The 22,512-nt window shown below is 54.8% G+C and overlaps 1 protein-coding gene across 4 annotated transcripts; it reads left to right on the top strand.

The window, feature by feature from the left end:
* Positions 1-1,341: 1,341 nt before the first annotated feature.
* LOC102540863 (anomalous homeobox protein-like) lies at positions 1,342-17,017 on the top strand. Of its 4 annotated transcripts, XM_072955070.1 has the most exons (10): positions 1,342-1,415; positions 3,251-3,520; positions 5,691-5,818; positions 7,744-7,867; positions 8,949-9,162; positions 9,575-9,695; positions 10,868-11,160; positions 14,138-14,285; positions 16,065-16,149; positions 16,405-16,584. In XM_072955070.1, exons 2-10 carry the CDS (start codon positions 3,272-3,274, stop codon positions 16,489-16,491), a joined length of 1,449 nt encoding a protein of 482 aa, XP_072811171.1. In that variant the 5' UTR covers positions 1,342-1,415; positions 3,251-3,271; the 3' UTR covers positions 16,492-16,584. The 4 variants fall into 4 exon arrangements, with proteins under 4 accessions (XP_072811171.1, XP_072811170.1, XP_031526831.1 ...); XM_072955069.1 differs by lacking the exon at positions 16,065-16,149 and having other exon boundaries at positions 9,578-9,695; positions 16,405-17,017; XM_031670971.2 differs by lacking the exon at positions 16,065-16,149 and having other exon boundaries at positions 16,405-17,017.
* The last annotated feature ends 5,495 nt before the right edge of the window (positions 17,018-22,512 follow it).

Below are 22,512 nucleotides of genomic sequence, written 5' to 3'. Positions count from 1 at the left end.
TGTCACTGAGCACCTAGCCCGTCCTAGAGAGAGGGCTGCGGCTGCCTTCCCACTACAGGAGGGGTTGCCGCGTCCGACCGCTCATCTCCCGTTTGCCCGAGTCAGGGTTGCTTCTGCGTCAGTATCCTTGGTCGGTGGGGATTGCTTCCCCCAACCCGCTTGTCTCTAATTTTTCTTTCACTTCTTGAAAAGAAGCTTAAAAAGAGAAAAGCAGAAGATGATCATTTTATAAAAGTTATAAAACATGGATAAGCAAAAAGAAGAAAATTAAAAAGCCAAGTAAAAATAATAAAACAAAATAGTAATTTTGTGAACCGGTGGCAACCAGTTTAACAATGTGGCATGTATCATTTTATGTCTGTACTTTTCAAATGGGCTCGTATCACACACTGGTTTGCAACACGCAGTTTTTCTTGCACAGAATATCGCGATCACTAGTTGGGTTGATAGCATTCTTCCTCGGCACAATGACGGATTACCTTCCAGGAGCCTGTCCACTTTCTTTAGTGTGATTTATTTAGCAAATCTTCCACCAGACGCTTGGATTCTTCCCAGATTTTCACGTGAACAAACGCCAAAATGTTTCTCAGTCTGCCGTTTGGCGTCAGAGAATTTTGACCCTGCCCACCCCTTCAAAACCAACTTGAAGTCCTCTTTGTCTTATGTCTAGAGCCCCTTCCAGCTTGCTGTGCGCAACAACTCACAAAACTGTCAACGGCACAGGGGAGAGGCCAGACCGTGTCCGAGCCAGGGCGACGGCAGGTCCGTCGTTTCCCCTGCGTATCTGACCAGGGTTGGCGAGGACCCAGACCCACAATCACAAAGGCCTCTCCCCAGAGCGTGGAGCTATGTGCCCAGAATTCTGCAGGGGGTAGGATTCTCAGTGGCCTTTGCTACGACCAGGTCTCCTTGAAGGCACCCCTTCCCGCGGGGTACAGGCTGCGGCGTGTGGATCTCGACCCTGGCCGGGCTTTAGCTCTGCAGTGCACCAGGGCGGAGGCATGGGGTTAGTCCAGGGTCACAGCTTCCTCCTGCTGCAGCGGGTGGGGGTCGTGGCGCCCCCTCCTCCACCCTAGCCCATGACTCCAGGACCCCGGAGCCTCTCCTTCCACACACTCTGGAACCTTCAGACCCCGAGACGCCAGCAGCTCATGGAGAACGAGCAGAATCCCCACCCCCACCCCAAACCCAGGCGGATCCCCAGGCCCCCGGACGGGGGCGCAGGGCACAGGCCCGGGTCGTTGGGCGGGGCGCTTGCCCGGATTGGGAGAAGCCTCGACACTTTGTAGCGACCGTTCCTTTTCCGGCGCCTCCAAGGCGGTGCGGGCAGGTGCGGGCAGAGCACGTGTGCGCGCCGAGCGCAGAAGCCGGGAGCCAGTTCCGGGCTGGGGTGAGCCGGAGGCATCTGGGTGAAGGTGAGTGAATTTGGGAGGCGTCTGGGTGGGGGTGACTGAGTCTGGGTCCCGGGTGGGCCTCTGGGGCAGGCATCTCAGCCCGCGCGGGGAGCACAGTACCGGGGGCGCAGAGCCAGGGCCAAGCAGAGGGTGACCAGGCAGGACGCACAGCAGAGCCGCCTGCCCCGCGCCCCCCGCCCCCACTGGGCCGGATCCCCTGCGTGTTCACAGTGCGCCTCGGCACTACTTCCAGAACTCCAGAGTCCCGTCCTTATGCGCCCCGTCCTTGGCCTCTTTCCTGCCCTTCCCGGAGCCAGGCGTGGAGGTGGGGTTGGCACGGGAGGAAACCACGGTCCCTCGCCTCCTGCCAGTCATGACCGGAAGAAACGTGAGGCCCTGTATCAGGAGCTGGTGACAGGGCGCTAAGGCTGGGAAAAGGTGGCATAGACGGGAGTCCCCACCCCCGGCGGGCGCCCCTGGAAGCAGTGTGGGGCGGAGAGGGCTGGAAACAGCGCAGACCCTCTGCCAGGAGCCCGGCTGTTCTCTGCGGATTCTCACAGCCTGTGTGGAGAGCGGTTTGGCAGCGTCTCCTCAGATCGCACCCTTTAACCTCGCTTCCAGGCGTCTGTTCCATAGAAGTAGGGGCAGTTGTGAACACAGGTCTGAAAGTTATCCTGGAAAAAGCGGTCCCTGGCTTACTGTCTGAACGTCCAGGGCTGGGGAGGCGTTGCTGCAGGCTGCCGCCCCTCCTGTCGTGGGGTACTTTGCAGGACCGGGCGGAGACCAGGAATTGCCTCTGCGGTGCTGGCCACATTAAGTACTGCCAGAAACAAGCGCTCTCTGCTGTTAAAACGCCTTCAGTCCAGCGCGGCGTGGCTCACCTGTTTGTGTGGAGGGTGGGAGGGCAGAGCAGGGGGCGCAGCAGAGTGGGGTTTTGAGTGTAACATGTCAGGGTTCCCTCCTTGCACACACAAGTCAGCCTGCCTGGGGCCCCACTTCCGGGCAGAGGCAAGGTACCTCCACTCTCATCCTCCGTCCTCACCCGGCAAAGGGGAAGCTCGGTGCCGGCAGCGATGTGAGGGCGAGGGGCCGGAACTCCAGCAGGGCTGGGCCAGGGAGGCTGGCGCGGGTTCATTCCTTTGTGTAGATTACCCCCCTCCACCCCCCTTCTCTCTTTCTCTCCTTCCTTCTTCCTTTTCCTCCCCTTTCCTTTCTTTTATTAATTTGTCAGATGAGGACAACCTGTAAATCTTCGTGGTTTTCAAATATAAACTTTTTTTCAAAATCAAGAGTTAAAACCACATTTTGCTGGTCCTGCCGCGGGGCTGCGCCCCTGGACTCCCCTTCGCAGGAGCGTGAAGGGCCTCTGCCCTGCCCCCGGCCCAGGGCACCGCCTCCACCCACCCCCCCCAACCCCGGCCACCGTTTAGAGAGGCCTGGACACCCTTCTGGCAGATACTGGGGAAATCTGATGACCGGACCCGGGTGGGCCCCGCCCCCACTGAACGCAGAGGAGGAGCGACAGGAACCGTAGTGACCACGTGCGTGAGATGTGGGGGAAGTGGAGAGGAGGAGGTACGGGGAGGGGGCAGCAGCAGAACAGAGGGAAGGTTCAGAGGAGCGAGGCGAACTCCCAGCGTCAGCACAGGGCTGGGACCTGGTGCACAACCAAGGGCTGGACAGTTGTGGGGACTACGAGGCAACTCGGGGGGGCAACGATGCCACGCCTTCTCTCCTGACCCCCGCCTTCCAAGCACCTGCGGCAGGAGGGGCCTCGCAGAGCTGGTCTGAGGATTGCTGTGTGGTCAGCCTGTGGTCAACGCGGGCCCTTGTCATGACCATTGTGTTGTTCGCAGAGGGGCCCCAGCGGACTCCGGATGCAGCGCCTCCTGCAGCTGCTGTGTGGCGGGGGCGACGCAGGTCCGCCCCTGGCGGAGCTGGTGAGCTTCACAGGCAGGATGTGCCGGGAGGTCCAGGACGACCCCGCCCGGGCGCAGCCCTTGGTCACGGCGGTGCTGAGCAGCCAGCTCCGCCTGCACCTCCTGAACAGCGTGGACGTGGCCCTGGTGTGCGCCCGCGTGCTGGCCCAGCAGCAGCAGTACCTGGCCGCCCGCCATTTGCTAGAGGTAGGACTGGTCTGCACGGGGGTGCAGACAGAGGTGCGGAAGCCACCACCTCCCCAGACATGACAGAAATCCCCAGAAGTCAGCAAGAGCCTGGGGAGAGATGCTATACACCAAGTTGGAACCATTTACTCTCAGCCAGTGAGAATTCCTCACTGGGTAGTCTGAGGCAAAACTCTCCGTTTATCAAATCCCGGTGGTCCTGGAAGGGTGGTCCTGGCTGGGACAGTCGGCATCCCAGGGAGTGAGACAAACAGTCAAACAGACCCTAGGCTCCTGGTCTCCATTTGGGAAGTCTGAAACTGCAGGTTGCTGGGTCACTCCTCTGGTGGTACTTTGAACCTCAGCTCATTTGGCACCAAAACCTGAGCTGCGTGCATGTGAAGCTACTTATGCTCTTTATTTACTCACTTAATGTGACTGGTACATTTTACTACCTAAATACTGGTATGTTTGGTTGCAGGATGCTGCCTGCCCCAGGTTATACTGGGGTGGTGCAGATTACACACTTTCTGCCTGTATTACTGTCGAAAATCTGAGAAATTCTGAATTCCAAAATCCATCTGGCTCACAGGATTGCAGTAGGACGTGTGGGGGGCTGTGTTTCCCTCTTTCACTCCCTGTTACAGCTGGTGCGTGGTTCATGCTGCTTTTACCTTCAGGCTGCCCAGTTCTTCCCTGTGCCTTCTGTTTCCGCTCCCCACCCCCATCCCAGCCCTGGGGCGTCCTCCTGGCTGCCCTCCCCCGGTCCTCTCCTGCCCTCTCAATCTAGTCTTCACGCACCAGCCAGAGGGGTGTTTAAGACAGCAGGTGGTAGGTACCCCGGTGTGCACCCAGGCAGTGGCCCCAGAGCCTGCTCTCCAGTCCCGACAGTGGCCTTACTGGCTTCCGTGCTGTCCTCGAAGTCCCCAGATCTTTGTCTTTGACCCCGTGTGAGCCATTCCCTCAGCCAGAGGTTGGAGCCCTGCTCTTTGTGTGGCTTGTGCCTTCCTGCCACTCTGGTGTCTGCTTTCAGCGTCACCCAGTCCAGCTAGTGCTTCTTTATTCTCAAGGAGAGTCCCTCGTGTGCCTTCATGGCTCCTTCCTCAGTTCAGAATGAGCAACCTATTTCTCTGTCAGTCTGTGTGTGGTCTGCCTCCGCTCCTGCACTGCAGGCCCCAGGATCGGGAACGCCTCAGTTCTGCTTATTAAATGATCCCAACACAGCACCTGGAACAGAAGAGGGCTCCATTTTCCAAATATGTCCGAATAAATGGATGAACACACAGGCTTGTAACAGCTGCTGTGAAGGCAATCAATGATGAAAAACTCCCAGGGGAGGGACTATAGCTCGGTCAGGATGGTCCAGAAATGTCGGGAGGTGATGTGCTCTGAGACCCGAGACAGAGGACAGGGCCACCACATTGAGAAAAGGCATTTACGGCCAATGGCCACTCCTGCAGGCAGGGAAGCCCCTTGTGGCTTCCCTGATGATTGTGCCTAAGGCCAACTGCTGCATTCTGCAGAAGACTACAGGCCTCAGCCCAGCAAAATGGGCTTTTCCTGATGCTGTGGAGTGGAAGCTAAATGATTCTCAGCACCTCCCTCACCAAGATGGTCCCAGGAACACTGGGGTTGAAGGCAGGAACCACACACTAACCATAGGGCCTGTGTCCAGGGTAGGCCCAACTTGGCGTCTTTGGCCAGCTCCCAAGCCTGGTTCCAGGACCAAGGCATACTGGGTTGGTGAGCTGTCACTGGCACAGGCCAGGACCCCTTCATCCCCCCCAGCTCAGAATGTGCTCACTGAGCCCCAGGGGCCCGCCCTGCTGGTGGGAGACAAAGGTCTTCCACTCAAGATGGGGGACAGGCCTCGGGCCCCTCAAACGTGACCTGTGGTTTGCGGTGCAGCTCTGCCTTGTGTGTTATGGCCGCAGGCTCGTCCCTGGTCCTCCTGTTGCTGGTGCTCCTCACCAGTGGGCAGTGATGGAGAGCTTTGCCCGCCTTGCCTTCTGGAAGGGCAGCAGTGCTCAGTGAGTGGGCGAGGCTGAGCCCCCAGGGACTTCCCACCCAGCCTGGTGGGGACTGGAGCCCGGCTGGCCATGAGGTGCCAGCCAGTGGGTGCCAGCCAGCAGCTTGTCCCAGGGCTCCCGGGCTGGCCAGGGCTCAGGTCTCATCAGGCTCTTCTCCACAGGGATGCCGGGTGCCAGGAGGCAGCCCCGAGCTGGTGCAGCTCTGGAATGACATTCACTACTGTCTGCTCATGAGGAGGCTTGGCGTGGCCCTGCTGACCCCCGTGCAGAAGTTCAGGTGCAGGAAGAGGTAGGTGCCCACCTTGATTTGCCCAGAGTCCCTGCGGCCCCCAAGGGATCTGCCGTCCAAAGCCACAGGTGGGCTGAAGGGCAGTAGAGGCAGGGAGATAAGGGCAGGAAAAGCCAGGAGAAGCAGGAACAGGCAGGGTAATAGGTGCGACATCGGCTGGTGCCCTACACTCAGCCACACTCTGCTCCAGCGCCACTGGCTGTGGGGACCAATGCCTGCAGGGCAAGGAGGGGGAGCCCTTCTTGGGACCCAGGCAAGAGTCCAAGCTGCAGCAGGAGCCACTGTCCATCCGGCAGGACCCCAGAGGGAGGGAGTCAGTGGGCGGACACTCTGATCCCACCCTCCTTCTGAGGGATGGATGTCCCTCAGGTTGGCTAATCCCCGTGGTCAGACACTGCAGGTGGCCTGGCCTGGACCCCAGCATGGCCCCTCAGGGCTGCAGGACCCTTGAAAGAGAGAAAAACACGAGGGTGCTGTAGGCACGATATGATCGATGTAGTGCTTAGGAAACTGTCTGGCACACGACAGCTGCTGAGTGGATGTTCGTGGTAATTACCACCATGACCGTGGTCAGCACTGAGTAAACGTCACGCCCGGTTCTGACTGTTTCCATCCTCACCATTCACGGATGAGGAAACCGAGGCACAGAAGGGTTTGCCCCAGGTTCCACACTAGAGAGATGCAGGATTCCAGCCTAGACATCACAACTGTGGAGCCTTTGTTCCTAGGTGCTCCCCCCTGGCCAGGAGGGGCTGCAGGACTCGCTCTGGGCTCCTGACAGCCCAAGGGGCAGGGGTTGCTGAGCCATGGGCCTGACTGACGGAAGAAGAGGTGGAAGCTTTTTGGGTCAGACCGAGTTTTTCTCGTGGTCCCTGCCAGTTATGACTTTGAAGCCCAGCAGTTAATCCGTCCTGGAGTTTTTGGGGACACAGTCATGAACCTCAGTACAGGTCCTGACAGCCTGCCAGAGGGTGGTTCTGCAGAGTAAATGACTGGGGGACCAGCATGGGGTGTTGGTGAAGAGGCCCCTGGTTGCTGGGGCCCTGCTCTCCTGGAGCTGCCCGGGAGCGTGGATGGTGGACCATAGACCAGGAAACAGCAGGTCCCATAATTCAGAGCAAGAACTGCTAGATGGGACACGTTCTGTAGGAGCTGTGATGCATTGGCCCTTTGTTGTGGTGGGGGCTGCAGCAGGGACCCGGCGAGCCTGGGAGAGGCCTGAGCATGGGGACGGCTCTCTCTGGGCCTAAGGAGGGGTGACGTGGGAGTCACAGCAGATGGCCAGTGCAGGAGCAGAGGTGGGAGGTTCTTGGAGTTCGGGGAGTGGCTGTGGCTGGAGAAAGGGTGGTGTCAGGATGGGCTTTGGAGGATTTGCTGGCAGGCTGGATGGACTGGAGAAGGTAAAGGGAAACAACCTGGGCTCTGGGGCTCTCGGCCCGATTGGCTGGCGCGTGGTGGTCTCTCACTGGATACCCAGGACGGGCTGGGGGTGGGGGGTGGAGCTTCACTGGGAGGTGGGATGTGTGGGTGCGTTTTTGTCCTTCATGGGGATTTGTTCAGTTGACATTTGGGTAGCAGATCGTGTAGAGACAGGTTGCTGTTTGTTTTTATGTCACTTTTTTCTTTTGGAAAAATTCCAGTATACACACAGTCAAGAGAATAGAGTATCCAGCTTCAGTATCCTCATCATCCAGCTTCAGCAGTCATGGACCATTGGTCAGTGACTGGTCCTGGAAGTCTGGTGAGAGTGTGGAGTGGGAGCTGGAGCAGTGCCAGACCCCTCCCTTGTTCCGGGGATGGACTGGGGGGCTGCAGCACACAGCCAGCAAGAAGAGTAGCCAGTGAGAGGAGAGGAGGTCTAGGCGAGCACACAGCTGGGCCCAGAAGAAGGGATCTGTAACCACCTTCCCACTGCCCTCATCCAGGAATCCACCGCCTCCCTTCCTCTGCCCTGACGGCCTCAGAAACCGGAACTTCCCCAGAGAAGTTCGCCAGAAGCTGCAGGACTTTGCCTCGAGAGTGAGCGCCAGCCCCAGCAAGGCCCAGCGGGTAAGAGCAGTGAGAGCGAGGCCAGACACCCCTCCCTTTACCCGACCCTCTCTGTCCTTAGGGACACCCATCACTAGGTGCCTGACCGCCGACCCTTAGGTGACCATGCACCCTTGGGGGACTCCCACTTTTAGGGAAAGCCCCATCCTTAGGAGAACCCCACCCTGAAGTGATATCACACCCCTAGTGACTGATCCACAACCTAGTGGCCTGTCTGCCAGGGCGCTGGTGGGCTCTGCCTCCTTTGAACTGCCCTGGGGACGGCGTTCTTTGGCTGGCGGCCCCTGAACGTTGGTCCAGCGTGCACAAGTAGGGGGTCTGGTTTCCTCAAGGGTCTCTCGATATCCTGTCCTCCAGTGTGGCTTCAACAGATGCTCACTGAGCACTCGCGGCAGCCAGGGCTCCAGCAGGAAGGATGGAGGGGCTGAGCTCTCAGGGAGTAGGCTGAGGGGGTGCGAGTGGGAGTCCTACAAGTCGGAAAGCTGGCTTGCTTCCTTCTCTCCGAGTCTGATCAGGGGGCCTCGCTCAGTGGCCGCCCCGCCCCTTCCCTCCCCGTCCAATCAGCTGGACTCTCCCAATGACTCCCCACCTCCTTCCCTCATCCAATCGGCTGGACTCTCCCAGTGACTGCCCCGCCCCTCCTCTCTGTCTCCAATCATCCGGAGTCTGGCAGTTACCGCCCCGCACGTTCTCTTTCTGTCTGACGGGCGGGGCTCTCTCCCAGAGCTTGGTGCCGGGGCCGTGAAGGTGGTTGGGAGCTGGGTCCAGAGGAAGGACAGGTGCCTGATCGCAGGGGTCGATCGTGGCAGACGCGCTGTCACTCCGAGCGGGCAGGCGGGCAGTGGTCTGGTGTCACCTCTGGAGGGTCCAGTCTGCAGGCCCTGCCCTAGGCCTCTGGACTCTGGGTGGTTGTCGGCGGTGCGGCGGTGTGACTGAGGAATGAGGCCAGAGGCCACTGTGCCCGTCGGCTCCGTGTCCCAGCCCGCTCGGTGCCCCCGCTGCCTGGTATCCAGGCTGGCTCACTGTCCCGGCCTGGCGCTTCAGGAGCCGGCTGGCCTAGAGGTGCATTGTTTCGAGGCAGGAGGACCTGGCCTCGGAGACGTGCTTGACCGTGGAGCAGGTCACCAACTGGTTTGCCAATTACCGGCGGCGCCAGAGGGCCCTTGTGCAGCATGCAGCGCCAGCCCAAGATGCGGTGGACAACCCCAGCGTGACGGGGGCAGGTCCACGCCCTCTGCAGCCTGCAGGCCACCCCCACCTTGGCTCTGGGTGTGTGGACAGGCCTCAGTGGTCAGGTGAGTGGCCTGTCTCACAAAACCTATGTCTATGGCCAGGCTGAGGTAGGGTCCCTGGTTACAGGACACCCTCCCCCAGTCTACACGTTCAAGACTTCACCCCATGGGGAGTGAGATCCCTGAAGCTGAGTCAGGTTGGACTCAGGATGGGCCTGGGTGGTGCTGCAGCAGCATTTTGCCTTCGAGGCTACTGTGTGGCCAGGGCCAGGAGGCAGTGGGAAGGGAGCCAAGTGCCAGAACTTAGGATGTCCTGGGTTGGTAACTGCCATTCAGGCCAAAGACAGATCAAGGGACAAACAAGAATGCTGGGCAACAACCTTTTCCAGCCAGTGTGGTTGTTCTTAACCTGCTGGGAAGGAGTCTGGGATTCAGAGCATCCCCCAGCCGCCTCTCGTGTCCGGTGCATTTTCAGCAGGACCTGAGGAGAGTGGGCCTGTACAGACCCAGGAGGCCACCCAAGGGCCGTGGGAGCCCCTGGCCCCGACCCCGGACTTCTCTGGAGGTGGGACTATGCCACAATCACTGGCTTCCAGGTACTGCCCTCCTCATAGGCAATGGGACTGTCTTCCTGCTCAGCTCCCCCGTCCTCGGTGGGAGACCAGACCTGAGGTGGTCATGGGAAAGCCTGTTGGACACTGGGACCAGGTCGAGGATGGCTGAGAACAGAGATGGCTGTGATCCCAGGGATGGGGGAGCCACTGGCAAGGAGCCCACGTTGGGGACCCACACTGGCTGCCCAGAACCTGACTCATAGTCTGGCTTCACGTCAGTTTTGGAGACTGGGGAACACAGACTTGGAAAGACACACACGCAGACCTACCTCCAAGACAGACCATCTGTTCTCGTGGTTTGTTTCTCTAGCATTTGGTCCAGGTAGTATTTATTTGAGTTAGTAACAGGCAACAGTTCTTGCGTTCATACTATGGATCAGGCACTGTTCGAGCTCTTTCCCTCACCTCCTGGGATGCTGCATGAATGCAGTGAGGCTGAGGGAAGTGTGGGTCAGCAGCAGGACAAAGTTTGAGCGTGGGGCCAGGTCCACTCTGTGTAACCAGCAAGCTGTGCCCACCTCTTCCACTGACCCTTGTGTGGGCAGCGTCTCTCATGACGCCACCAGGCTGGCACCTTACACCCAGGCCGGCACTGCCCAGATGTGTGACTGCAGGCAAGTCCCTGTGACCTCAGTGTCTCACTTTTGTTCACCTGTGAAATGGAGGTAGTGATAGGACCACCAGTGCCATGCGGGTTGGTCCACAGGTGATAGGGGTGGGGAGTTGTTAACAAAAGCCCAGGAGTGAGATACTACTAGCATTTGTGGAATATTCACTCTTTAAATTATTAACTGCTGCCTAATATTCCTTAATGATCCACCTTCATGTATTTATTCAACTCTTAGGGGCTTCCTAGTCACTTTCCACTGTCAATACTGTGCAGCAATGCTTTATTGAAGGGCCTTGTAAAGAAACTGCTAATGTGGCTTTGGTTTCTAGCAGTGGTAGTTTTTGTGTCTCTGGAACCCTTGCAGCCCCAGGGAGAACTGTGAAGGCAGTGTGACTGGAGATGGGGTGGACCCCACAGCCGTCAGAGGCTAGGTGGCGTTGGGAGCCCAGAATCGCTAACTGGGCTGGAGTCTCCCCCAGGTCCCCCTGTCCCGTCCTGAGAGAGCCTCTGCCCACCAAGGGATGATGTGTGCTGTGTTCCCCAGGTCTCTGCAGGGTGGTGAGAGGTACCAGCAGGGACCTGGCCACGGTCCTGCCGCTCTCCCCACTGTCCGCCCTAGCCCGGGCCTCTGCCCTCTGGCTGCTGGCAACGACACGCTGGACCCCTCTCTGGCTGCCTCCAAGTCATGGCTGATGTCCCGTGCACTGGCGTCCTCCAAGGAAGATCCCCTCCAGACTGGGCAGCTGGTCCGCGGTCTTGGGGTCGACTTGGCCATGCACCCCCCAGATGCTGCTGTGGCTGCGTCCGTCGCTGCCCCCGGTGAGCCCAGCCCCACAGGTGAGTCCACTCTAGACAGACCCCGTGTTTCTGCATCAGATGCTGTAACTGCTTGCGTCCCATTTGAGGGGGCAGAATTTTGAGGTGCTTGGACTTTCTGCTCAGATCCCGTGTTACTTGGATCGACCCCAACCCAGTGCAGCTGGAACACATGCTCTTCTCACAGACAGCCCGAATAGGTCCCCTTTATTTTTGTTTCAAAAAAAAAAGTGCACCTGCCTGAAAAAACAAGACAGTGAGGAAAGAGAAAAATGAAATGAAACGGCTGCCACTCCAGCAGTCTCCACTCCAGTCCCTGTAACTTGTCAACACCTGTTACAGCCCAGGAGGGCTGAGCTGCTCACACTCCTGCGGCCCCCTGCTCTGGTTGGAGTTTCTTTCTGAGTTATAATTGTAGCTCTAAATACCTTCCAAGAATATGTATTCAGGTATATATTTTGTCCACCAAACATGACGGCATCTTGTAACAGCCCAGCTGGTAAGGAGGATATCGGCACTGAACTCGGCCCATGACCTCAGTTTCTTAGTCTTCGATGGTCACACATATGTTTTCTTGGAGTTTCTCAGTGCTTTTCCTTTTTCTTGCATTGTCTGCTCTTACCACGTCGTTAACGTCTCCCCGTGCTTCAAGGTCCGCTCTGAAGGCTGCCTGCCGGGAGCCTGCTTCCTGCTCCCATCCAAGTGCTCGCTCTCTCGGCCTGAGGGGAGCTGCCCCGCAGGGCCCCTGTGGCTGCCTCCCTGGGTCTGCTTCGGCAAATTGAATTGCAGGCCTTATTCTTTCTTTCCTGACTCTTGTTTTGTTAGAGAATGTCTTCAGTGAACTTTACGAGGAAGGGTGCCTGCAAGGGACATTTTCCGAGTCCTTGCATGTTCTGAAATGGTCTTTAATCTGCCCCCATATTTGATGACCACTTTGTCAGGGACAGAATTCTGAGCTTAAATCCTTTCCCCTTAGAAATCTGAAAGCATCTCATCCTTGGAGAATCCGGTGTTGTCATTTTAAGTCGGATGCCATTCTGATGTTCACGTCTCTTTCCTCTCTCGGAGCTTTTTGTCTTGGTGTTCTGAAGTTTCAGAATGGTCCTGAGACTGGGTGTGATGGTCCTGGGTGTGAGTCTTTTAAATTCACTTTGTCGGTAAGCCTTTCAATTTAAAGAGTCTGTGAACAAGGTCTCTGTTAAGCTCTGGGCATTTTATTAGACTGAAGTGTAGCTGACTTATTCTGGGCATTTGGGATGATACTCTTGGATAGTTTCTTTGATAATCTCCTCCCTCCAGTTCTCCCTTGAGAGCACGAATGTTATTTGGATGTTGGAAATCCTGGAGCAATCTCCCAAAATGCTTATCTTTAAAAAAAAATATATGTTTTTATTGTGTGTGCTTTTGCCTTAAATTCGGTCTTCTGATACTTTATTCTGACCATTATAAGAGAACTCCAGGCTCTGTGGTGCCATTACTGATTTTCCTTTCTTCAGAGATCCTGTTACTTTTCTAGATGCGATAGCTTCTATATCTCTGAGTATCCTAATTAGAAGTTTCAGGAAGTACCTTTGCTGCCTGAAGTGGGGAATGTTGGGATCCTGGATTCGGGTCCTTCCTTGAGTAGAGGAAGAGGCAGGGCCCCAAAGAGGGAGAGCTCGAGTCTGGTTTCTCCGAGGCAGCTTTTCCGTCTGAGCCGACTGGTCTTCCGTTTCAGAGGCTCGCCTTTGCCTTCCCGTATTTACTAACAGGGCTGGAGTCGGGAGGGCCTTGGGCAGCCTCACCCGGGGATGAGGGGAGCTGGTCTTCACGCCGCGTCCCGTGTGTGTGAGGGGTGGTGGTCTCCGGGAGGTGTCCAGCTCCCTGCTGACCGACCGCCTGAGCACCAGGAGGCCACCCTGCTCCGCCTCCCTCGCTGCGAGCTTCTCAGGGTCCTCGGCCTTGGCTTCCCCTCAGACACCCACCGCCTGGGTGGGATGGACCTGTGCTCTGTGTTTGCAGAGCAGGGACCTCTCTCCCCTGCTAGTTACCCGTCCCCTGACCCCTGCTTTGTTCTGGGCTTGGGGCTTTTTATTTTTCTTTCTCTTGGAGGAAGAAGATATCTCATTGACCTATTACGTTGGAAATAGAAATGTTCAAATTAGTGCTTAACCGAATTTCCTGGACCTCAGAGTATCTTGAAAGTTGTGCAGGAAAGAGGAAACAGCATAAAACAGGGGAGGAGTCGTGTACCAGATGGCGGGGGAGATCTGGGCAGCTGGCTGGTAGACAGGAGGAGGAACTGTTGCTGAGGAGCTGAGATCAGGGACTCAGGGTCGCTTTACCACCTGACAGACTTAGGGCAGAAATGGGCCATCCTTCTTAGCTCACTTTGCTCCTAAACATCTGTTGACCAGAACTGATCAAATCCACAGTGGCTTGCCTTAGAGAGGCCAAGGTCCCCTGAGATGTTTGCTGAAACATTTTAAGCAGAGGGAAAGTGCAGAGTAAGGTAGCGACACCTCGCACCTCAGTGACGTTGGGGCGAAGCCCAAGGTGAAAGGGGAAGGAAACAGCCCAGCCTCTGGCGAATGAGTACGAGCGGCAGGAGGAAGCGGATGCCCACCTGTCTGTCCGTAGGCGGCGCAGTGGACATGGGGCAGGTCTGGATGCTGAGTCTTCTTCTTTCATTGAAGTACAGTCAGCTCACACTGTTGTGTGCTTCTGGTGGACAGCGTCATAGTTCTGTTGGATTCTGGATCTTCCGCACTAGGGGCTGACATGAGGTCTGCAATGACAAAGCAGAATTTGAAGTCAGCAAACTGTTACTTTGTTCGGGTCTTTGGGAGCCTGAAGAGGCCACTGAGCTCACCAGTGGTGGCTTCCCTCCCCTCAGCGAGGGAGCTGAGCCTGGGGCTGGACAGGTTGGACACGGCCTCTCTGCAGGATTCTCTGTCGTGCTGCATGGGGACCCTGCTGCCTTTTCCAGCCCTGAGTTGTGGCATTTCTTCCTGTGCAGGATTTGCTGACCCTCCCAGCGTCAACCCCCAGAGCACGTACCTGCAGGAAGGTCCAGGCACCAGCGGTGGCCGGGCAGAGGGACTGGCGCGTGGCTTCTTGGTGACACAGCCCCCAGCGCAGGCTCCCAAATTCATCCTTGCCCAGAGGTAAGCCTCAGAGCCCTGGAGCTCAGGCCACACGTGCCACGGGCCGTAAAGAGGCCAGTCCTGGTGGGGAGATTTGCCCTCCAAGTGTGCAGCTCTTTCCTGATGGCCCTCGACCGAATGAAGGTTGTACTTTTCCCAAGAGTAAAGAACACACGGAAATACCGGAGGAGTTATGGGCACACATTCTGTGGCCGGTGCTCGGGCATCGACCCTTCCCCAGAGATCTCCCTGGGCCCTGGCTGCCTCTTTCAGGCAACTTCTCTTTTTTTTTTGTGCGGTGGGGGAGGAAGGCGTGGTGGTAATCAGATGTATTTATTTATTTACTGGAGGTACTGGGGATTGAACCCAGGACCTTGTGCATGCTAGGCATGCACTCTACCACTGAGCTACACCCTCCCCTCTTCAGGCAGTTTCTTTACCCCAAAGACTTAGTTTCTGAACAGCAGCAGGATCTTGGCTTTATATTCCAAATTGTAGTTGTAAAAGGGCTCTGGAGGGCAGTGAGCAGCCCAGGGCTGCGAACTGTGGCAGTGGGGCTGGGACAGCCATCCAGATGACCTCCAAAGCGGAGCCTGTTAGGCAAGGGGGCCTCTGCAGCAGAGGGAATCTATGGTAGTGGCCACCGGACTGGGTCCGCAGGCTGCCAGAGCTCCCTAATCTGGGCACAGTCACAGAGGGACGTGTGAGAGAGGAGGAGCCCCCCCAGGTCGCAGGCCCTGCTTGGGAAATAGCCAGACAGTGAGAAAATCCAGCCCGTGCTGACGGACTCACTTTTCCATTTACGACTGGGTGCCGCACAGACCAGAGGCCCTCACGGGGTCCCCTTGTGGCTTCTCCACTGGCCGACTCGCCCTTGGGCCCTGCTGCCCTGGCCCATCCTTGCTCTGGTGACCTTGACTCTTTCAGTAAGAACAGCTTTGTTGGGGGTCTAACTGGCATAAAGTGACCAGACGTGTTCAGTTGTTACAGATGATAGTTTTCTGAGTGTGACTCGTGTGTCCGCTACAGCCCATAACCGAGCTGCAGGTCTCGGCCTTGCAGGCTGTTTCCACTCGCCTCCACCCCTACCTCCCCAGCATCGGGGAGCTGCTTTCTTTAGCTGCATTTTCTGGAATTTCGTACAGATGAAATCGTACAGCACATGCTCTTTTTGAGGGTGCAGCACTCTGCCTGACTCCTCCGAGACCCGCCCCGGTACTTTGGGTCCCCACAGTCCCCTCCTCCTCACTGTGAGTCTTGTCCTCGGCCCGGGTCAACATCACCGATTGGCGGGCGCTTGGGAGCCTGGTCTGGGGGCTGCTGTGAGCCTTTCCGTATGCCTGGCGACCTGCACGTCTGCCTTTGTGTTTCTGGGGGAGGACACCTAGGAGTGGGTGACCAGGTGCGGTCAGACTTTAAAGGATCCGCCTGGCCGCTGTTCTGCGGGGCCGCACCTATCACCTCCCCTGAGTTGGCCCTGAGGGCCTCCTGACTCCTTCCCGCCTCAGGCCTGCCCCTTCTTTGTGGCCTTTTCTTCCTTCACATCCCCGCTGGCTGTCCCCTTCTCTGAGCATTTCCGGATGTACTTAGACGGCCCGAGCCACCTGCTCCAGGTGCTGCACAGGCCCCTCCCACATCCCACCCACCCGAGAGCCCTGCAGGCAGAGGCTGGTCCTGAAGAGGCACCTGGAAGGGCCCCTGATGGGCAGAGAGCTCTCGGGGCACACTGCTCATGGTGGACCGTGTCACCCTCCAGTAGGGCCTGGAAAAGGGCCTGTCCTGACCCTGTCCCTTTTCCAGCACCCCGGAGCTGGCCCCAGCCCCACCTGCCTTTCCTGGCCCCTTGCCTGTCGTGGAGCTGAGCCAGCCCCTGCCCTCTGGCCAGGTGAGCCCTCCTATGAGGTTCCGTGGTTTCCCTCCTCCCTCCTGCATCCTCAGCTCGTGCCTTTAGTGTGAATGAAACGGGCAGAGGTGACCACGGGAAAGTGGTGTCTTGAGGCTGAACTTCAGTGGAACGAGGACTGGACACAGTGTTTCTCACTGAGTCCAGAGAGGCTGGATCCTAGGGTCCAGGGTGCCCAATGGGATGGCAGAGGTGGCAGAGGGTCCCTCCATGTGTGACGCTTTGTTGGCCTTCCAGGTGCTGTGTCCTGATGGCCAGGCCTCCAGTGACGCCTGCTGGGGAGCCAGGATGCCCCTTGAGCATTCAAGGGGCGGCCTGGGCTGAGCTGCCCTTCAGGAGCCCGGCCGGTGCCCCAGGGGGAGCATGTGTGGACATCCAGCAACACAAGTTCAGAGCCTTGTCCCCACTGGAGGGAGGTCCCCAGAGTCCCCTGGGGTCCTGCTGAGAAGCACTGAGGGCAGCTGAGCCCGCTGCCATGTTGGAAAAGTTTGGTTGGCAACTCCCTATACTGGAGGCAGCAGCTGAGGTCAGAAGTCAAGGTGGGTCTGTTCTCAGGCAGCAGCTGGCTGCAGCTAGGCTCCTGGGCAGGGCTGGGCAGTGAAGCCCTTCTCCAGAGAGGGAGGTGGCACTGCTGGCCACCCTCTCGCCTGTCCTGTCCTGTGACAAGGCCTCCCTGACTTGGTGAGTGCAGTGTGGGCTGCGTTGGATATGGCTGTGCCCGGGGCTTCCTCAGAGGCTCGAGTGCTTGGGGAGAGCCAGCTAGGGTGGGACGGGCCCCTTCCCCTCAGCCTGGGATTCACTGTGTTTGCTGCACCAATGTTCTGTTCAATTAAAAGTTTGATGTTCTGAACTCCCTCATTCTCATTCACTCAAGTGTGTCCTGGACGTCTGGCCCTCTCATGCCCGGCCGGCCTTTCACAGACGAGTGCACAGTCAATGCATTGGTCCCAGACGGATGGGCGTTCGGATCATTTCCAGCACCTCTGTTTCACAAGCAGCGTCCAGGGGGCATCTCTGCAGGCTGCCCTTTACCTGGTTCCTCCTGGGAACAAGAAACCGCCCTGGAGGAGGAAGCAGCGGGGCCAGGCGCACAGACCCTGGTGCCGCTGACCCTCTCTGCCTGGTGACTTTGACGCCCAGGACAGCCACCTCCAGGAAGGGGCCCCTGACCTGGCCTCCCCCTTGTTGGGGGCCACAGATGAGATACAGCAGGGGGCAAAGCCACATCTGTGCCCTCAGGGCTCACAGGACGGGGCAGGGAAGCTGGGGAGCCAGGGGCACTTGCAGTGGTCGGGGGGGGGGGTGGGGTGAGGTGTGGAGCCTCTGAGAAACCTGGATGCCTGGAAGACACGGGAGCTTCCCAGGGAGGGGGTGTCTCAGCGGAGACCGCCTGTGCTCAGTCTCCCGCCCAAGGGCCCTTGGCTGCACCCTTCCCGTTGTTGCAGAAAAATGCGTTACAGCTCGGTGTTACAGCTCAGTTGTGACAGCCTTCTGGATCCGGGCGAGAGACCAAGCAGCACTCAGAGAGTTGGAGAACGCAGTGGGGGTCCTGCTGGTATTTTTTATGGCGCTTCCCACCTCACCATCACCCCACTTCCCTCAGGAGCGACGGGCGGTCCGTTTGGACAGCTGCTCCCAGGCTAGGTTCCCTCCAGCTCAGGTCTTTCCATTTTAAAACATGCTTTTATTTTGAACCAGTCGAAAACTTACAAAATGTTGAACACAGGATACAGAGATTTCTGTCCTTGAACCATATAAGAATGAGCCACTTAGCTGGTGCCCCACCATTCTTGGGACTTGCACGTGTTTATCGGGTATGGAACTCTGCCCTCACAGCCGCAGGCTGGAATTCATCAAAATCAGGACCTCAATGCTTTGCCCCCTCCTAGTTGCCAGCGCCTATGAAAGTTGTTAGTTGTCCCAAGAATGCCCTGAATTGTGAAAGAATCCAACTCTGCCTCATAACATGGGCTACGTTTACCTGACATCTCTTTCAGTACCCTTCAGCCTGGAGCAGTCCCTGGTTTTTCCGGGGCTCCCATGACCTTGATACTGGAGGACTACAAGCCAGTTACTCTGTAGAACACCCCCCAAGTGCCATGTCTGACGTTGCCCTGGAACTTGGGGTGTACATTTTTAGAAAGGATACCCTGGGAATGCTGCTGGGTCCTCGCCGTGTCCTCCCAGCAGCACATGGTTTTGCTCACCTCATCTCCCGTGGTGTTCGTCTCGACCACCTGGTTCGGATTTTGCCAGCCAAACTTCTCCACCATAAAGTTATTCTTTTATTCTTTGTGTAAGTATTTTAGCAGGTGTTGCTTTGAAGCTATGTAAACATCCTGTTTTTCATCAAACTTTCTAGTAACTTGTTAGTTTCCCTAATTGCTTACTTCAATCCCATAATTCATGAACACTTCACTCTCTCATTTACCCCAATTCTGGGATCTCAGACATCACCCACTTTCTCCCCTCAACACACACACAGTGAGCACCCCAGTCTCCCAGAGTCACGTCAACCTTAGGATTTATCGTTCCCCCAAATGGTGATTGATGTAAATAACTGGCCTCCACAACCCATCTTTTTCCCCACTCTTATCCACATAATCCATCACCAGGTGAAGAGCTCTCTTCAGACTCACACCTTCATCCAAATTCTGCACAAAATGTCAGGACAGTTAGTGAACATGTTTTAGGGTTAGGGGTTAGAGGACCTTGGGAAGTGGGAAGTGCCCCCCCCACCTCCTCAGGACCATGCAGAGCCCTGGGCCTGTCCTGGTCTTGTTCTGGGGCCTTTCCTGAGGCCAGCAGAGCCTGGATGCCTGGCAAGGAGGTGCCCATGTGAGGGTCGGTCTCAGAGGCAAGACCAGGGTGAAAAGGTTGCACTAAGGTCTCCAGGGCACTTTCCTCCCTCCTGCCCTTGGCAGACACTGGGCTTCACCCTGAAACTAATAATTAGACAATAGAGGTTGAAATTCCCCATGTTATAAAAACCACTGTACCAAAACTGACACAAAAAATAAGAAATTGCGTATGTCTAGTAGATGAATCAAATCAATAAAGAGCCAAAACAACTAACCAAAAACTACAATTATAAAAAACTTTCCACAACGAAAGCTATAGGACCATAATCATGAAATATTCAAAAAAGTTACACGTTAGGAAAAAAGACACCTAAACTCCTCAGGTTTGCCTGGCCCTGCACAACAGTTAGGTGAGCACCAGCCCTGGCACCCACTGTGGTCCTTGCCCCACCCACCAGCACCAGCATCCTCAGGTCCCAAGCCATAGAACCCAGGACCCAGTCCACCCATCAGTGGGCTGGCACTAGCCCTAGGGCATGACATTACCCACTAGTGGGTGGGAAACAGCTCCATCCTACATCAGCCAGCACCAGCTCCGGGACACCTTGAGCACCTCAGCCAGCTGCTCTGGGATCTGGACCCATGCACAAGTGGACCATCACCACTTCCTGGGCACAGCAGACCCCACAGCCAGCCGTGTCAGGAACTGGGATCCCCACCAGCAGGGCAACACCAACCCTGGGGCCTCCAGGCCATGGTCCTGCCCATGAACAGCAGCACACTAGTTCTGGGACCCCTGGGCCTGCAGCCAACCATGCTGGGACTAAGCTCCATCCACCAGTGAGCCAGCACCAAGACCTCCTCTGGCCAAGCAACCAGCATGCCAGGACCCAGCCTCACCCACCAACGACCAGTATCCTTCACACAAGGCAGGGACTTCAACCATGCACACAGGGGGCCAACCATACCTACCAGCATGTTTACAGTTGTCACCCCACCACAGCAGTAGGACCCATGCAGCCCACAGAGGGGCACTCCTAGGGAATGTAGTTCTGCTTCAGCGGGGCATGTGCTAAAGCCCCCTGGGCATTTGTGACAGAAGGCCAGTTCTCCAAGATCAGGACATGTACAACAATCTAGAGATTCAATGCAGTCCCTATCAAGATACCAATTACATTTTTCACAGAACTAAAACAAGTAATTTTTTTGGTGGTGGAGGTAATTAGGTTTATTTATTTATTCTTAGAGGAGGTACTGGGGATTGAACCCAGGACCTCCTGCATGCTAAGCATGCCCTCTACCACTTGAGCTATACCCTCCCTCCTAGAACAAGTACTTCTAAAATGTGTATGGAAACACAAAAGACTGCAAACAGCCAACACAGTCTTAGTAAGAAGAAAAAAGAGGAGGTAGCAATCTTCCCGATTTCAAATTCTACTACAAAGCTATAGTAATCAAAACAGTGTGGTACTGGCACAAAAACAGAGACACATAGATCAATGGAACAGAATAGACAGCACTGAAATAAGCCCAAACTTATAAGGATAGTTAATCTTGCAACAAAGGAGGCAAGAATATACAATGGTTAAAAGACAGCCTCTTCTATAAACGGTGTTGAGAAAAGTAGATAGCTACACACAAAAGAATCAAATTGGACTCCTTTTATACTATATACAAAAGTAAATTCAAAATGGATTAAATAAAGACTTTAATGTAAGACCTGAGACCATAAAGTTTCTAGAAGACATAGGCAGTATACTCTTTGACACCGGTTTTAGGAATTTTCTCTTTTTTTGGCACTGCCTCCTCAGGCAAGGGAAATGAGAATAAAAATAAACAAATGGGACTATATCAAACTAAAAAACGTTTGCACAGTGGAAGAAATGATCAACAAAATGAAAAGGCCACCTACTAAATGAGATAATGTATTTACGAACGGTGTGTCCAACAAGGGGTTAGTATCCAACATATATAAAGAACTTATGCAAAAAAAAAAAAACCAAAATAACTCATGCAGCTTGACTTAAAAAAAAAAAACCTATTAAAAAATATGCAGGACCTTACATTTTTTCCAAAGAGGACATACAGATGGCCTGCAGGAACGTGAGAAGATGCTCACCATCACTCATCATCAGGAAAGTGCAAGTCAAAAACCACAGTGAAGTTATCACCTCACACCTGTCAGAATGGCTGTCCTCAAAAAGACAACAAATAAATAGTGTTGGTACGGATGTGGGGACATGGGAACTCTTAATACTCGGTTGGTGGCAATGTAAATTTGTGCAGCCAATATGAAAAACATTATGGAGAGTCCTCAAAAATTAGTGATAGAACTACCATCCAAGCCAGCAATTACACTCCTAAGCATTTAGCTACTTTGAGAAGATATATGCACCCCTATATTCATGGCAACACTGCTTGTGACAGCCAGGATATAGGAGCAATGTAAATGCCAGTCAATCCAGTCAGTAGATGAATGGATAAGGCAGATGTGAGCTCTCTATCTGTATCTATATCTCAGTTTCTCTTGACTTTATTGTTCTTTTAAAAATTAAAAGTATATCTTTTGCCAATACAGGTTAGAATATTGCTAAAGTGATGAAGTGAGCACTCAAGTTTAATTCTCTGCTGAATTTCAGTAGCACTTGAAAAGTTCTGTTTTCAACTCAAGGATATTTATGCTGTTCTTCTGGAAGAACAACTTAGTAACACACAGCTGTTAAGCTGTATGCATGCACCTGACTTCATGTGTGCTTTTATTTGCTATATAAATATATATGGAATACTCTATATAATATACATGTATTATATATATATATATCATGCAGTACTACTCAGCCATAAAAAAGGATAAAATCTTGTCATTTGCAAAAACATGTTTGGACCTAGAGGGTATTATTATGAAGGAAATAAATCAGAGAAAGGCAAATACTGTACGATTTCACTTATGTGTGGAATCTAAAAAACAAAGCAAATGAACAAACATAACAAAACAGAAACAGAGTCATGGATAGCAGAGGAGAAACTCTCCAGAGGAGAAAGGATGGAGGGAGGAGAGACATAGGTGAGAGAGATTAAAATTTCAGATTAAAAAATACATGATTCACTGGTATGAAATGTACAGTATGGTGAATATAGTCAGTAACTTTGTATTTTGAATGGTGACAGATGACCGCTAGACTTACCATGGTAATTATTTTGAAATGCATAGAAATACTGAAGCAGTATGTTGTGTACCAGGAACTAACATAGTTTCACAGGTTGATTATACTTGAGAAACAAACAAGCAAACGCAGAAACTCATTGAAAAAGAGATCAGATTTGTGGTTGCTACAGTCAGGAATGGGAGGAAGGGGAATTGGATGAAGGCGGTCAAAAGATACAAACTTCTGGTTCTCAGATAAATAAGTACTAGGGGTGTGCGACATGGTAAAGAGAATTAACATACTGCATGTTAGGTATGAAAGTTGTTAAGAGAGTAGATCGAGTTCTCAACACAAGGACAGTTTTTTTTTTCCTGTTTAATGTTGCACCTAGGTGAGAT

This window comes from Vicugna pacos, chromosome 35, assembly GCF_048564905.1.
Source record: "Vicugna pacos chromosome 35, VicPac4, whole genome shotgun sequence".
Taxonomy (NCBI): Eukaryota; Metazoa; Chordata; class Mammalia; order Artiodactyla; family Camelidae; genus Vicugna; species Vicugna pacos.
Note: the sequence above shows the minus strand (reverse complement) of the source record. Positions and strands in the feature narration are given on the sequence as shown.

Excerpts from the sequence above, each read along its gene's own strand:
- LOC102540863 (XM_031670971.2), top strand. The coding sequence starts at position 3,272 with ATGCAGCGCCTCCTGCAGCTGCTGTGTGGCGGGGGCGACGCAGGTCCG. Across the intron at positions 5,819-7,743 it reads AAGTTCAGGTGCAGGAAGAG|GAATCCACCGCCTCCCTTCC; the intron begins GTAGGTGCCCAC and ends GCCCTCATCCAG. Across the intron at positions 9,696-10,867 it reads CCACAATCACTGGCTTCCAG|GTCTCTGCAGGGTGGTGAGA; the intron begins GTACTGCCCTCC and ends TGTGTTCCCCAG.